This window comes from Rhinoderma darwinii, chromosome 1 (assembly GCF_050947455.1).
Source record: "Rhinoderma darwinii isolate aRhiDar2 chromosome 1, aRhiDar2.hap1, whole genome shotgun sequence".
NCBI classification, from domain to species: Eukaryota; Metazoa; Chordata; class Amphibia; order Anura; family Rhinodermatidae; genus Rhinoderma; species Rhinoderma darwinii.
Window position 1 is genome coordinate 531,951,315 of NC_134687.1, and position 16,592 is coordinate 531,967,906.

The 16,592-nt window shown below is 43.8% G+C and overlaps 2 protein-coding genes across 2 annotated transcripts in view; one reads left to right on the forward strand and one right to left on the reverse strand.

Moving 5' to 3' along the window:
- The window catches only part of LNPEP (leucyl and cystinyl aminopeptidase), a 129,608-nt gene extending 118,616 nt beyond the window's left edge, over positions 1-10,992 (reverse strand). Inside the window, exon 1 of the mRNA XM_075837093.1 lies at positions 10,745-10,992. Coding sequence (XP_075693208.1) covers positions 10,745-10,763 — 19 coding nt within the window. The 5' untranslated portion in view covers positions 10,764-10,992. The remainder of the gene's footprint in view (positions 1-10,744) is intronic.
- Positions 10,958-16,592, forward strand: part of ERAP1 (endoplasmic reticulum aminopeptidase 1) — a 71,018-nt gene continuing 65,383 nt past the window's right edge. Inside the window, exon 1 of the mRNA XM_075837102.1 lies at positions 10,958-11,085. Coding sequence (XP_075693217.1) covers positions 11,029-11,085 — 57 coding nt within the window. The 5' untranslated portion in view covers positions 10,958-11,028. The remainder of the gene's footprint in view (positions 11,086-16,592) is intronic.

A 16,592-nucleotide genomic window follows, 5' to 3' on the forward strand; every position in this document is an offset into this window, starting at 1 on the left:
AACAGTGAACCTCCTCTGAGCCGAAGCACAAAGCCCCATGCACACAACCAGAATTTTGATCCGCAATTTCGGATCCGTAATTGAAGATGAAAGTATGGATCCAGTCCTTTCTATTGCCCACGGACACCTTCCTGTATATTTACGACAAAGTGCCCGGGACACTGATTTTACGGACCGTGCTCCTATGCTTTATAATGGGAGCACGGCCAGCAAATGCGGGCGACTTTCCGCGGCCTCCGTGTGCGTAACCACGAACCCTGATTACGGCTACGTCTGTGTGCAGGGGGCCTAACAATGCCGATTAAGGCCCTGTTCACATAGTTTTTTTGTGGCGGAAACCGCGGCAAAAAACAGCGGAAATTGCCTCCTATTGATTTCAATGGGAGGTGGAGGAGTTTTCTTCCCACGAGCAAAAAAAACACGTTTTTTTTTTGCTCGCGGGAAAAAGGCCCTGCTCACATGGAGTTTTACACGTTTTTTTTTTTACGCGGAAAACGCGCCAGAAATGCCTTCCATTGATTTCAATGGGAGTCGGAGGCGTTTTTGTTCCAGGAGCGAAAAAACCGCCTCGCAGGAAAAAGAAGCTACATGCCCTTTCTTCGGGCGTTTACATCTCTGACCTCCCATTGACATCAATGGGAGGCAGAGAAAGCGTTTTTCGCTGTGTTTTTGCCCGCGGCGCTCAATGGCTACGGGCGAAAATCGCAGCAAACCAGATGGAATTTTGAGGCAGAATTTTCTGTGAATTCTCGTGTGAACAGGGCCAAAGAAGCGACATGCCCTATCTTGAGGCGTTTTGCACCTCAAAAACCCCATTGAAATCAATGGGAGACGGAAACAAACTTGTTTTTTGACAAATTTTTTTGCCACAACTTTTGCTGCTCTTTTTAATGCGCTTTTCGGCAAAAAACGCTCGCGGTTATTGCCTCTGTCTGTGGAAGAAATAGGGAAAGAAAAAAAAAAAATGCCGGCAAAACACTGCGTCAAAAAAACGATATGGTGCAAAATCACTAAAAACAAAAAACACGCTGCTGATTTTTCCAGGCAGAATTTTCTGCTTGCAGAAAATGGTGTGTGAACAGGGCCTAACTCAAATACTTCCCATGTTGTTTTTATAAGCAATTATAAATATTATATAAAAGGACAAAACAAATCCAAGCTTAGGGCCTGTTCACATCTGCGTTTGGTGTTTCCGTTGCTCTGCTCCATCAGAGGAGAAAAACAATGAAAGTAGCGTAAGCGCAGGTTCTGTTGCACGACGGACACCATTGGCGCCTGACGGAACCCTTTGACTTTAATGGCTTCCATTGGGTTTTCACAATGGCGTCCGTCATTCTTCCAGAAATAATAACGCAGCATGCTGCGCTATTGTTTCCAGTATTTTGGCTTGGATCTGTGACGGGGGCTCCTAATGCAGATGGGAACAGGCCCCCCCTATTCATCTTCTCCGTCTTCACACATGATACTACAGTCATGTCCATTACTGGATTCACAACCATATTGATTTATTTTACCACACAGGCTTGTGAAATTATGTTACCATATCTGCAATTGGACAGAGAGACCAGAACTTAGGCCTAATTCAAACAGCCTTAATACGGCTGCACACAAGCTCCAAGGTGTATGGAGTGTATTATAGTAGAAGTCTATGGGGCGATGCTGTACTTCAGTATGCCTCTACTATCATACACTACGATACAGCGTCACACATATGGGCTTCATTTATCAGAGTAGTCTAAAAGAAAAACTGGCCTGGTTTCCCATAGCAACCAATCACAGTACAGATTTCATATTTCCAGAGCCGTTTAAGAAATGAAAACTGAGCAGTGATTGGTTGTTATAGGCAACAAGGTGGTTTTCCTATTGTTTATGATAACTGTTTAACGTCCACAGGGTCTACAGCTGCAAAGTGCAGAACCACAGGGACTTTGAGTGCCGCTGCCGCTCTGCCGTATACATAGACCTTAAAACGTACATAGCACAATCTGAACCACAATGAGGATTAGACCATGCACTACAGTCCTCCCAAACAACAGCCTTGAGAGATACAGGAGACAACCACCTGTGCATTATTAACTCCTTAAGGACGCAGCCTAGTTTGGGCCTTAAGGCTCAGAGCCCATTTTTCAAATCTGACATTTCACTTTATGTGGTAATAACGTCGGAATGCTTAAACCTACCCAAGCGATTCTGAGATTGTTTTCTCGTGACACATTGGGCTTCATGTTCGTGGTAAAATTTGGTCGATATATTCAGTGTTTATTGGTGAAAAATTGCAAAATTTAGAGAAAATTTTGAAAAAATTGCATTTTTCAGAATTGAAATGCATCTGCTTGTAAAACAGACGGTTATACCACCCAAAATAGTTACTAGTTCACATTTCCCATATGTCTACTTTAGATTGGCATCATTTTTTGAACATTATTTTATTTTTCTTGGACGTTACAAGGCTTAGAACATAAACAGTAATTTCTCATATTTTTAAGAAAATTTCAAAAGCCTTTTTTTTTAAGGTACCTCTTGAGTTCTGAAGTGGCTTTGTGGGGCCTATGTATTAGAAACCCTGATAAAACACCCCATTTTAAAAACTAGACCCCTCAAAAGTATTCAAAACAGCATTTAGAAAGTTTTTTAACCCTTCAGGCATTTCACAGGAATTAAAGCAAAATGGAGGTGAAATTTGCAAATTTCATTTTTCTTGCTGAATTTCAATTTTATTCATTTTTTTTTTCTGTAACACAGAAGGTTTTACCAGAGAAACACTACTAAATATGTATTGTCCAGATTCTGCAGTTTTTTGAAATGTCCCACATGTGGCCCTACTGCGCTCGTGGACTAAAACACAAGCCCTAGAAGCAAAGAAGCACCTAGTGCATTTTGAGGCCTCTTTTTTATTAGAATATATTTTAGGCAGCATGCCAGGTTTGAAGAGGTGTTGAGGTGCCAAAACAGTAGGAATCCCCCAATAGTGACCCCATTTTGGAAACTACACCCCTCAAGGAATTCATTTATGGTTGTTGTTACCATTTTGACCGCACAGTTTTTTCACAGCACGTATTTGAATTGGGCTGTGAAATGAAAAAAATGTCATTCTTTCCAATAAAATGCCATTTGTGATCAAAATTTCTTATTTTCACAGGGAACAAAATACCCCATTTTGTTGCCCAATTTCTCCTGAGTGCAGCAATACCCCATTTGTGGCAATAAACTGCCGTTTGGGCCCATGGGAGGGCTCAGAAGGAAAGGAGCGCTATGTGTTTGTTGGAGTCCAGATTTTGCTGGATTGGTTTTCGGGTGCCATGTCGCATTTGCAGAGCCCCAGAGGTATCAAAGCAATGGAAACCCACCAGAAGTGACCCCATTTTGGAAACTACACCCCTCAAGGAATTCATTTATGGGTAATGTGACCATTTAGACCCCATAGTTTCTTCACAGAACTTATTTGAATTGGGCTGGGAATTAAAAAAAAATATATTTTTTCCAATAATATGTCATTTTAGCTCAAAAATTCTTATTTTCACAAGAAATAAAATACTCCATTTTGTTGCCCAATTTGTCCTGAGTGCGGCAATACCCTCATTTGTGGTGATAAACTGCCATTTGGGCCCATGGGAGGGCTCAGAAGGAAAGGAGCGCTGTGTGTTCTTTGGAGTCCAGATTTTGCTGGATTGGTTTTCGGGTGCCATGTCACATTTGCAGAGCCCCAGAGGTATCAAAGCAATAGAAACCCACCACAAATGACCCCATTTTGGAAACTACACCCCTCAAGGAATTCATTTATGGGTGTTGTGACCATTTTGACCCCATAGTTTTTTCACAGAACTTATTTGAATTGGGCTGGGAATGAAAACAAAATTATTTTTTTCAAATAATATGTAGTCTTGGCTGAAAATTTCTTATTTTCACACGAAACAAAATACCCCATTCTGTTGCGCAATTTGTTCTGAGTGCCACAATACCCCATTTGTTGCGATTAACTGCCGTTTGGGCCCATGGGAGGGCTCAGAAGGAAAGGACCACCATTTGGCCTACTGGGGATTTTCTAGTGCGAAGTCATGTATGCAGAAGCACCTGAGGTACCAGTACAGTTGAAACCCGCAAGAAGTGACCCCGTTTTAATAACTACACCCTTAAGGCATTCATCTAGAGGTGTAGTGAGCATTTTGACCAGAGACCTACACCCCATAAACTGTAATGTGGGTTCTCCCGGGTATGGCAATACCCTACAAGTGGCTGTTATCAGCTGCCTGGACACACAGCAGGGCTCAGAGGGGAAAGACGAGGGGGGATAAGCTGTGCGGAGTGCATCAGGGTAAGTAAAATTGGGGTAAATTATAAACCAAGGGATAAATGATACATTTTAAAACTGACTTTCATACAGAGCTCTGGTTATTCGGGACACGTGTCACATTGATATATTGTGTCATCCCTTATCGCCCTCTTATAGCAGACTTTGCACCACTTTTGACTTTTTCCCTTCTTGCCAGTTTGGGGAACTTCTCCTGGAAAGTGTTGCCGCCTTGGTACGATGCGTGTGGCCCCGCTTCCAGAAGTACTGGGTGCCCCCCTCTTCTTGGTCCCTAAAGATTAGGTTCTTGATAATCACCTCTTGAAATTCCAGGAAAGTTCCCGTCTGGCCTGCACATCGACGTAGCACGTACGCATTGTACAATGCCATCTGTATGATGTGCCCGGCCAGCTTCTTATACCACACCGCATGGCGCTGTAGGGCTTCAGGATTTGATCTTACAAGTCCATCCCTCCCATGTACCTATTGTAGTCCAGGATGCAGTCTGGTTTGGGGGTGGCCTTCCCTTCATATAGCCTAAACCTGTAGGTATACCCTGATGCACTCTCACATAGCTTATACATCTTCACGCCATACCTTGCCCTCTTACCCGGCAGGTACTCGTGGAATTGAACCCTCCCTTTAAAATGTACCAGGGACTCATCAACAGAAATACACTTCTCGGGGGTGAATGCTAGGGAAAACCGGGCACTGGAACGGTCTAATAGGGGTCTCCGTTTATACAAACGGTCAAAACTGGGGTCATCTCGGGGTGGGCACGGCTCATTATCAGTATAATGTAAGAAGCGAAGTATTGCCTCACTTATTTATTTTTTTAGGTTCCAGTTCAGTTCTGAAGTTGCTTTGAGGGGCCCATATATTAGAAACCCCTATCAAATACCCCATTTTAGAAACTAGACCCCTCAAAGTATTCAGAAAAGCATTTAGAAAGTTTATGAACCCTTTAGGTGTTTCACAGAAATTTAGAGCAAAGTAGAGGTGAAATGTAAATTTTTTTTTTGTCAGAAAATCCTCTTTATACCATTTTTTTTATAACACAAAAGGATTTATCAGAGAAACGCAACTTAATACTTATTGCCCAGATTCTGCAGTTTTGAGAAATATCCCACATGTGGCCCTAGTGCGGTAATGGACTGAAGCCCCGGCCTCCGAAGCAAAGGAGCACCTAGAGGATTTTATTAGGCACCATGTCCGGTTTGAAGAGGTCTTGTGGTGCCAAAACATTGGGAACCCCCCAAAAGTGACCCCAATTTGGAAACTAGACCCCTTGAGGAATCCATTGCAGTTTTCATGTCATGCATGCGGCTTTTTGATCAGTTTTTATTCTATTTTTAGGTGGCGTGGTGACTAATAAACAGCAATTCTACTATTGTTTTTTTATTCTTTTTTTTTTACTGCGTGCACCGTGCGCTATAAATGACATATTCACTTTATTCTGCGGGGCGATACGATTACGTCGATACCAGATGTTTATAGTTTTTTTTTATGTCTTATGGCGTTTGCACAACAAAATAAGTTTTGTAAACAATCATTCACTTTTAGGCTATGTTCACACGGGGTATTTTGCCGAGTTTTTTGACGTTTTGAGTTGAGTTTTTTGGCGTCTGCGTCTTTTTCCCGCGAGCAGTAAAACTGCCTCGCGGGAAAAAGAAGCGACATGCCCTATCTTCGGGCGCTTCCGCCTCTGACCTCCCATTGACTTCAATGGGAGGCAGGAGAAAGGGTATTTCTCGCTGTTTTATGCCCGCGGCGCTCAATGGCCGCGGGCGAAAAACGGCACGATAATCACCGCGAAAATCGGCGTGCAGGGAGAGGAATATCTGCCTCAAAGTTCCAAACGGAATTTTGAGGCAGATATTCCTCCCCCAAAATACTCCGTGTGAACATAGCCTTTGTGTTACCTTATTCTAAGAGCCATAACGTTTTTATTTTTCAATCAATAAAGCCGTGCGAGGACTTATTTTTTGCGTAACGAACTGTAGTTTCGATCAGAACCATTTTTCGGTACATGCGACTTTTTGATCTCTTTTTATTCCATTTTTTGGGAGGTGAAGTGACCAAACAATTGTGATTGTGGTTCGGTTTATTATTATTTTCTTTTACGGCGTTCACCGTGCGGGATAAATAACGAAATAATTTTGTAGTTCAGACCGTTACGGACGCGGCAATACCAATTATGTATAGTTTATTTGTATATTTTTATTAATAATAAATGACTGATAAGGGAAAAGGGGGGATTTTTACTTTTAAAACTTTTATTTTCTTATTTTTACACATCTTTTTTTTACTTTATTACTTTGTCCCACTAGTGGACTTGAGGGCAGGAGGCCCTGATCGCAATTCTAATACAATGCACTACATGCGTAGTGCAGTGTATTAGAACTGTCAGCTACTCACTGACAGCAAGCATAGTGGGTCCTGACGTTGTCAGGAACCACTAGGCTTCCGTCTATGGCATAGCCGTACGCCATTGTTTGGTGTCCGGTTGCCATAGTCACCATCGCCGGCCGCTATCGCGTAGCAGGCCGGCGATGGCAGCTTAACCCCTAAAAAGCCACGATCTCTATAGAACGCGGCTTTTAAGGGGTTACTCAGCGGGGACACAGCGATCGGTCCCCGCTGTAGGAGCGGTGATAGCTGCTGAACAAGACAGCAGCTGTCACAGCTCCTGTATGTGTCGGGAGGACGGCCGAAACGGCCATTACTCCCGAGATGTACTATTAGGCCCTGTTCACACAGAGTTTTTTGACGAGTTTTTTGGGGCAGAAACCACGCCAAAAAACTCCTCAAAAACCGCCCGATAATGCCTCCCATTGATTTCAATGGGAGGCAGACGAGTTTTTTTACCACGAGTAAAAAAAACTCGTCGTGGTAAAAAGAAGCAACATGACCCATCTTGAGGCGGTTTCCTCCTCCAAAACCCCATTTCAATGAGTCAGAAAGAGGAAAAAAAAACCTCGACGAGTGTTTTGACGAGTTTTTGTCAAACCACTGTGCAAAAACCTACTGGAGCAGTTTTTGCAGGAGGAATTTTCGACGCCAAGGTTGAAGGACCTGTGGGTGACGTCACGCTGTGTGTCTGCAGTGAAAGAAGCTGGGTGGGAATGATCAGAAGTGTATGATGCCGATTTGTCAGCGTCATACACTTCTATTCACAACGCCCAGTTGGTAAAAACACAATACACGCCCAGTTGGTAAAACGAGAACACACGCCCAGTTGTCCAATGAAAAGCTCATTTGCATAAATATAAAATAGCTCATAACTTGGGCAAAAATGATCGTTTTTAAAAAAAAACAAAAAAAAAACTGCTGTTATCTACATTGCAGCGCCAACCACATTCAATAGGAGATAGGGATTTGAGAATCTGGTGACAGAGCCTCTTTAACAATCAGCAGAATGCTCTAAAGCCCATGAGGATTTTTTTCTGCTGCATGTGAATGGGGTTTTGAAAACCCCATTCACATGAGTTGTACTGTAATTTGTAGTGGATTTTCAGTGTGCAATCCGCACCGAAAACAGGAGACAAATCCACCACGTCTGAGGTGGCCTTAGGGTCTTATTCACACAGTGCCGTCAAATCCCAATTTTTGCAAAATCGCAGCAAAAACGTGATTTGACTGCACTGTGGGAATATAGCCTAAAAAGCACTATTTATTGTTTTGTACTATTTTTTTATGCAATTTTTGTAATCGAGGCACAAATGAGGCAGCTGTGTTGCAATTTTTAAAATGACTGGATCCATTTTTGCCGCGAAAAAAACCAAAAAACACTTTATTTTCTACAAGTGGGGTCAGGGGGCATGTGAAGGAGGATGGGGTGCTCACCATTCTTGCAGGGTCCAGTCGGCTGTGTAGAGAAGGAGCTGTCCGGTGGGCGGCTTTCTTCACACGGAGCTTCTGCTTTCTTGCTGCATCTTCCGCTCAGTGTTAGTTACTTTGGAGGTAGGAACGGGCCCTAGCTCAAGGGTCCGTTCCTTTCTCCAAGTGACTAACGCTGGGGCCCAGATAGAAATGTTTAAAGTTTAATAAGAAGCGGACGGGCCCCTTTCTTTCAGCATTGTGACCGGGCCCCTGACTGCAGTACCAGCTGTACTGCCCTGATGGCGGCCCTGGTAGCAGCTACCAGGGAGAGGTAAGCTGGCATCCAGGCGCAAGAGGAAAACTAGCTAGGGGATTTATATTCCACTGCAAAAGGTATGCATGGTATAGAATACCTCATGGGGTTCCTTTCTCTGCGGTCTAACCCCACCACAAATAGACAAGTACTCAGTTTGGTGGGTTTTGGTTTAGACAGGTATGTGTGAAGATATGTGATAAAATGTATGGCAGGACTGAACAAAGCTACTTTATTCTGTCTCAACATTCTTCATATCACTGGCACCATTACAACAGACCCTGCCCCGGACTCACACAGAGAAGGACAGGGGCCCCCCAGAGCAGTATTGCTTGGGGGAAACATGATGGTACAGGCATATATTCATTTAATTTTTACGATTGAATTGTCTATGTGGTTTATTTAATGTTCTGGTTTTCTCTCTCTCTCTCCCCCCCTCCTTTTTATTTCAGTTGGTACTTACCTGTCGGCTTCTGGAAGTTTCTGATAATCCGCCCATCACCAGGAGTCTGCACCTGATTGGTGGCTGTAGAAAACGTCAGGAAAGATGTCGAAGTTCGATAATTTGCCCGGCACCAGGATTTGAATTTTATTGGCAGTTCAGATTATTTGGCGGGAAGATTCTCCTTTAGGGTATGTTCACACGCCTAACAAAAAACGTCTGAAAATACGGAGCTGATTTAAGAGAAAACAGCCTCTGATTTTCAGAAGTTTTTGAAGCTGAAAATGAAATTTGGAGCTTCTTTTGAGGAGTTTTTCATAGTGTTCGATGGAAAATCAACTCCAAAAAGCGCCTCAAGAAGTGACATGCTACTTCTTTTTACAGAGCGTCTTTTTACGCTCCGTTTTTTGAAGCTGAAGTGTAAAAAGACGCCCCGTATGAACTAAATGCTGTTTTTCCCATTGATTTCAATGGGCAGATGTTTGTAGGCGTTCAGCTTTCATTTTTTCAGGCGTTTTTCGAGGCGTAAACACCCCGAAATACGCCTGAAAACACTGCATGTGAACATACCCTTATAAATCCACGGTTTCAGAGGTCTGGTGCCAGTTTCTGAGCGCTCCAGTGACCAGCGCCCACCCCAAGAATTCTATTTCTCCATAAATTTTTTATTAGTGGTTTTTTTTCTCCCAGCTATTGCTCGGTGGACTGATTTATTAAAATGGTTTAATTATTATATGTGGTTTTTATTATATTGTTTTTTTAAGTATTTATTATTATTGATGATCTTTGGGAACCCTTAATAAAAACATTGCTGCCTTTTTTATCCACATCTCTGTTTTCTGTGTCTTATTTGGGTTAATTTTAGTTTATTGAATTGTGCCTTGTACCTTCATGAGGTGCCCCAATGCACCCACGATAACCTGGTCCTGACCACCACTATTTATTTCTCCGAGCACAGATTGTCACTTCCAGCTAAGGAGTTCCCCTAAACCTGACCAAGAAGAATTTCCATTTTTGACAAAAATTATTACAATGAAAGCCACGCAGAACAATTATTTACTATGCAAATTCATCAAATCATAATTTCCCACAGACAACGCTTTGATCTTCTGCTATCCACGACACTATATTCACCAGAGAAAGATGGTAGGGCACGACTTGGTACTGGGCAATGATATGCCCAGTGTGTACTAGCAATAATGTGCCACAACACTAGCGGGTACTAGAGACCAGGCTACTTGTACAGTAGTCATGTGGCAAGTAATGGGTGTTCAGCACTAGTATACAGGACTTTCTGTTGTTTCTGGGTATTAATACACAATATTAGCTCTCCTTGTGCCATTATTATATGAGATAGATAGATAGATAGATAGATAGATAGATAGATAGATAGATAGATAGATAGAATGATTTGCAGTAATAGACTTACAGCTGACGCAGCCCATTATTCACCAGTAAAGAACTGGGCATAAGGTCCCAGCACTTACACATAGTAAAGGATCTGCCACATGTAGATTGTGACCCTCAGCTGTGCCATAGATTAGGCTGCAGGTGGCAGAGAGAGGGCAGCAGGTCCCCAGCACAGGGCACCAACAGCAAAGTAACAAAAACAAACAGCCCAGTCGTGGGCAGGGCGGCCAGTGTGCTCCCCCAGCACTAGACACAGGCTCCCAGCTACTCTCTGGTTGCTATTTCTATACACACATGATGACTGCAGCTGCCCATTACCCCAGAGCTGAGACTAGGGGCACCACGCTGATCTGACGCATGCAGCCATGATGGTCTGCAGGGATGTTTGTCAACACACGTCACCTCTGGGTAAGGACATCATGACAGGAGCGCGCGTGTGTGTGTCTGAGGAGATATCCCCACTACTCACCGTTGGATGCAGTGTCCATGGTCAGGCAGAGCTTGTCCCGTCACTTGTCCCGTTCCCGGCTGTTCTCCCCGTAGTAGCAGAGCAGTGGACAGAGTGCAGCGGCTAGAGAGGAGCCATAATGTGCAGTGCCGGTGTCAGTGCTGGGACAGTGAAGGAGGAGGGGGCTGCTGTGTGTTTGTGCTGCACACTTCCTCTCCCCACCCAGGCAGTCAGTCAGTCATGTCTCCCCTCCCACACTCCCTGACAGGCCTCATACACCACTCCCAGGGCAGGCTCCTGTGTACATGGCAGCCTGGACACACTGTCTTGTGATGGTCTGGAAGCTTTATGTATGGCTGCAGGTATTATACACATGGTGGTAGTCACCCAGGGCTGGCACTAGACTGAGAACATCTTTCTGGAGGATTTACTGAGGGATAGTATACAAAGAGGGAGACATAAGAGGATTTAGTGGGAGTCTTGGGAGGTTGTGTGGCTTTCACTTGTGCTATGGCCTGGCCTATAAACTTGCACACCCGGTCACTGACCATTTTTCTTGTGGAAAAATAGTGGTTAATTTTTATTTAAAAAAAAGTCACACAGCGTGCGTCTTGCCTGACACACCACCTCTTTCCAACAGTGCGCTAAAAGTATTGGGGGCCTGGTAAATGTGTCGCTCAGCCTGCGCTCTGTTCTTTTCAACGCAGTAGCCCCAGAAAACTGATACGATAGCATTGAAAAATGTGTAACCACAATTGTAAAAGTTGCTGCTGCCGTTATTTGTGATGTTTGCCTGTTGTGGCACAGCAATTTCATTAGATAATGGGTGAGATTTGTAATACTGGCTCTAATCACACGACAGGGTCCGAGTGTCGGCAGATAAAAACAGCAGTTTTTTTTTGGGGTCCGGGCAGTGCACGGACCGTTGAAACCACGGTCGTATGCATTGGCCCATAGAATAGCATGTGTTCCGCAATTGCGAATAGTATACGGACGCAAAACTACCGCCATGTGCATGATGCCTTAAAGGGGTATTCCTGTCTCGGACATTTATGGCATATACACAAGATATGCCATAAATGTCCGATAGATGCAGGTACCACCGCTGGGACCCATACCTATCTCTAGATTGGGGCACCCTTACCCCCGTCCTACCTTATCCCACTGACGTTGCTTTCCGGCCACTGAGTTATAAGATGGCCGGAAGTTCGGAAACAACATAGACTTTTTTTTGGAACTCCCATAGAAGTTCTGGAAACAGCATAGCACAGAGAGCTTAGCTGTTTCCATACTCCTGGCTATCTCGTCAGCCAGTGACTGGAGCTCAGCATCAGCGGGAGAAGGTAGGACGGGGGTCAGGGGACTCCGTTCTATAGATAGGTGCGGTCCAAGAGGTAAAAACCCGCATCTATCAAACATTTATAGCATAGCCTGTCTATGCCACAAATGTCTGACATTGGAATACCCTTTTAAAGATAGACAGGATAAATTTGGGGCATCTTGCTTGACATGTCAGACACTTTTCTCTTTCTTACACCACCTTATGGCTGGCGTACTTTACACCAATATTTTGCACCAAAAGGATGGCAGACGACATTAATACATTTGTTGCATTCTACAACTCCTCTTAGCCAGGCCCCAATTTTCAAAACTGCATACCTAAGTTTTTTGGTGCAATTTGAGCTAGAATTCTGGCGCCTTTTGCTTTGTAAATCTTCCCTCGATATGTTAGTTTGTGATCATTGCAAGCACTTTCATACTGTTTCCTATGGAAATGCCCATCGTGTGCTGCCAGTGCCAAAGGTGATTTTCACAAGGAATTTAGACAATGGTATAGCTAAAGGGGTGCTCGACTTACAACCATCCCTGTGCCCAAGGGGATCTGAAGGCCTCTCGTAGCACTTAGAGCAGCTAAAGGGTCAGTTCGGAGGTGTGATGGTATTTCTTGATGATAATTATAATGCAATAACTGTAGATCGTTATCTTACTATACAAGTAACTACCGGACTATAATAATGTATATAGATCCTGTACATTGAGTCGTTGCACATAATATGTAATGGTTGGGAGAGTCCAAAATTCAACCTGAGCCCCAGGAGCTTCATGCTATGCCTCTGACCTTAGAATAACATGCACTTAGCTATACCTTGCATAGGTGAGCACCGCTGTTAGAGCTGTACTGTTCGTAAAATCTTCGATAATTGAGTGTTCTCCTAAGAATTCATGCATCCAGTTATGTGCTATTTCCTGTAATATTGTTTATCTCTGATATTACTAAATAATTTCCTGCCTTGATTTTGCTGTGGGAGTGTGACCTCACATTAAAGAGGCATTTTGTTGAAATTTACAGCAAAATCTTTCCGTTAATGACGACAATAATGGTTTGATATGTTTTTTAGTTGTTTTCTGAACTTTTCTCTGAACCCTCTACTGTGTTTAGTGGTTTACTTAGCAATGAATTGTTTGATTTCCTGATATGTTTCTAAGCTTTGATCATTTCTGATCGAGACCTCTGCTGAAATTTTTAGAAGTTAAAGGGGTTTTCCAGTCCTAAGTAATTGATGGCCTATCCTCATGTTAGGCCATCAATATATGATGGGTAGGGGTCAGACTCCCAGCATCCCCCGCTGATCAGCTGTTTTGAAGGGACCATGGTGCTGCTCCCTGTTAATTACTGTTACTGCTCGTTCTGTGAATCGCCAACACACTTGTAGCGGTGGCTTACAGTATCACAGCCTTCTCACATTCACTTCAATAGGAGAAGGTTTACACATTGGACCTACAAGTGTGTCGGTGATTCACAGAAGGTGCAGATAAGAAGTCAAGGGGAGGCGGCGCACATACAAACGCCACAGCCCCCTTCAAAACAGCTGATTGGTGGGAGTGCCGGGAGTCGGGCCCCCACAGATCAGATATTGATGGCCTATCCTGAGGACAGCCCATTAATTTCTTAAAGGGTAAGTAAACGTCTGACATGTCAGAAGTTTTGATTGGTGGAGGTCCGAGCACGGAGACCCCCACCAATCGCTAAAACAAAGCGGCAGAAGCGCTCGTGTGAGCACTCAGTTGCTTCATTTCCATTCGGCTTTTTCCGGAAAGCCGATGTATCAGAGTACGGGCTCATAGACTTTCTATTGAGTCCGTACTCCGATACATTGTTTTCCGGAAAAAGCCGAACAGACACGAAGCGGCTGAGCTCTCACACGAGCGCTTCTGCCACTTCATTTTAGCGATTGGTGGGGGTCTCCGTGCTCGGACCCCACCAATCAAAACTTCTGACATGTTAGTATGACATGTCAGAAGCTTGTCAAACGTTTAGTTACCCTTTAAGACTGGGAAAACTACTTTAAGGCAAAAATATCAGTCATTGCAAGTTTTTTAAGAGCTGGAAAATGTAGATCGGGTAGCATTTAAGGATGCACGATGTATTGAAATGTCGATACCATTTCGATGCTGTGCGGGGGCAAACGGTTCAATACCGTCAAGTTTTGTATTTCGATACTAAGCTGTGTGTCCGCTAATGGTTTCCGTTTGTTACTGTTCCGGCAGGTTTCTGTTTTTTTGGTCGGAATCAATAGCGCAGTTGACTGCGATATTCATTCCGTCGAAAAAACGGAACCCTGTCGGAACTGTGACAAGCGGAATCCATTAGCAGTGTTTCCGTCACCATTAATATCAATGGTGATGCAAACGGAAGCTAAGGTTTCCGATTGACTTTCCGTTGCGGGGTTCCACGACGGAAACCTCCGACGGAACCCCTCATTGCAACTCAATCCACTCCCATGGACTTCAGCTATCACTCAGTAGAGCCCTAACGTTAAAGGGGTTGTCCACTTTTAATTTGTTTTATTAATTTACTTATAGAATAGGAAATTATACAGATTTCTGATATATACGTATTTTTAAAACTCGGATGACGTTCCTTCATTATATTCATGTAGTTGTCTTTGTCTAAAAATTAAAAAAAAAATGGCTTAGTCCATAGAATAACTGAATGGACTAAAGATGGTGGCAGTCATGTGACCCATATCCTGTGACCTTTGGCATTCAGGTAAGAGCCCATGCACACGTCCATAGACTTCATCCATCCGTAAACACGGATCCGTAGTCATTTATAGTCATTCGTAAATCATCCGCATATACGGAACGGTGTCCATAAATACGGTCCGTAGTGCATCCGTTTTTACAGATCCGCAAAAATAACCAAGTAGGAATCTTGGGTAATCCCCTGGTGTCACACAGCAATGCTTCCGTAATTACGGACGGCTACGGATGTATTTTGTTAATCGTGTGAACATACCCTCACAGGGGCAGAGTGAAGGCCATAAAAACCGTTGTTACCCCACCCCCCACCGATCTCACTGCGGGGGGGGGGGGCGATGAGCTGTCGGAGGGGGCTGCCCCCCTCCTTTCAATGCCTCAGATGCTGCAGTCGCGATTGAGCGCAGAATTTGAGAGGTTAAACAGCCAGAAACAGTGCGATTGCTGCTCCAAGCTGTTAGTCCCGGGTGCCCGCTGTAAAATACAGCCAACACCCGCAGCATATGGCGCGCGCTCCAAACATCACCCCCCGCACCCGGACGTAATAGCATGTTTGGGTGTGCGAAGGGGTTAATACTTTTTTAATACCCCAACACATGTATGTCATGTAACCCTGTTGCTAAGTGAATGTTAGGGATCACATGGTGTGTGGGGGGAGGGGGTCACACGGCTGACTCCATTATCCTGGATACCATTCTACTGTGACAGGGGCCTCATGCACTATAAGAAAGGTATGTGAGCAGCATTTATAATTCATGTATATTAGAAAACAGTATGATTTCCTATTCTAAAAATAAGTCAAATCTGGACAACCACTTTAAAGGGGTTTGCCCATTAGGGACGTTTATGGCATATCCACAGGATATGCCATAAATGTCAGATAGATGCATGTCCCACCTCTGGGACCCAAACCTATCTCTAGAAAGGGGCCCCCTATATCCCGTTTTACCTTTCTCGAGTTCCTGCTGCCTCCCGTGCCACTTTGTACTTTCCGAACATGTATTCAGGAAACCAGCGTAGCTTGCTGAGCTACCCTGTTTAGTAACTCCCATAGTAGTGAATGGCAGTTACGGAAGCAGCGTTTGCATGCGAGCTATGCTGTTTCCGTAACTGCCATTCACTTCTATGGGAGTTACGAAAACCACGTAGATCAGCGAGCTACGCTGTATTCGTAACTCCCGACCATCTAGTCAGGAAGTGGCCGGTAGGCAGAGGAAGCCCAGAAATACAAAACTGGGCTAGAGGGCCCTGTTCTAAAGCTAGGTGTGGGTATCCTGTGGATATGCCATAAACGCCCCTGATGGGCAAACTCCTTTTAAGTAGTGTTTTAATTTTGGCCACTGTGACCGTTCTATATATCTCGGCTTGTATTTCTCATAGTGTCTTAATAAGAAAATGCAGTTATTCAAATATAAATTAGTAATAAAAGATTTTCTGCTAAAGAATGTGTTTTTTCGGATTGTGCGAGCCACTAATGCTTCCCTCTACAGTGTCCTCAGCAGGCCCTAGTGTAATTTCACTTCAGTGTGCCTTGTAAAATCGAATGTTCGTGACTGGTGTGACATTTAGATCACTGTTGCAAATGGTTAGCATGGTGTGTAACCTTATGTTTTGCTGAGATCTGCCTTTTGATGTTACTTAGAAAGCTAATAACCTGGACCCATGCTTAGCCATTATATTAATTCATAATGCTAAATTATGTAAATTACAATAAAAAAATACAAATGTTGTATCTGCTCCAAGTTTCTGCATTACAGGGTGCATGAGTGTGTGTCGTTTTTAAAGAGAATCTTTCAGCAGTTATGGGGTCTCAAAAACTTTTGACAGG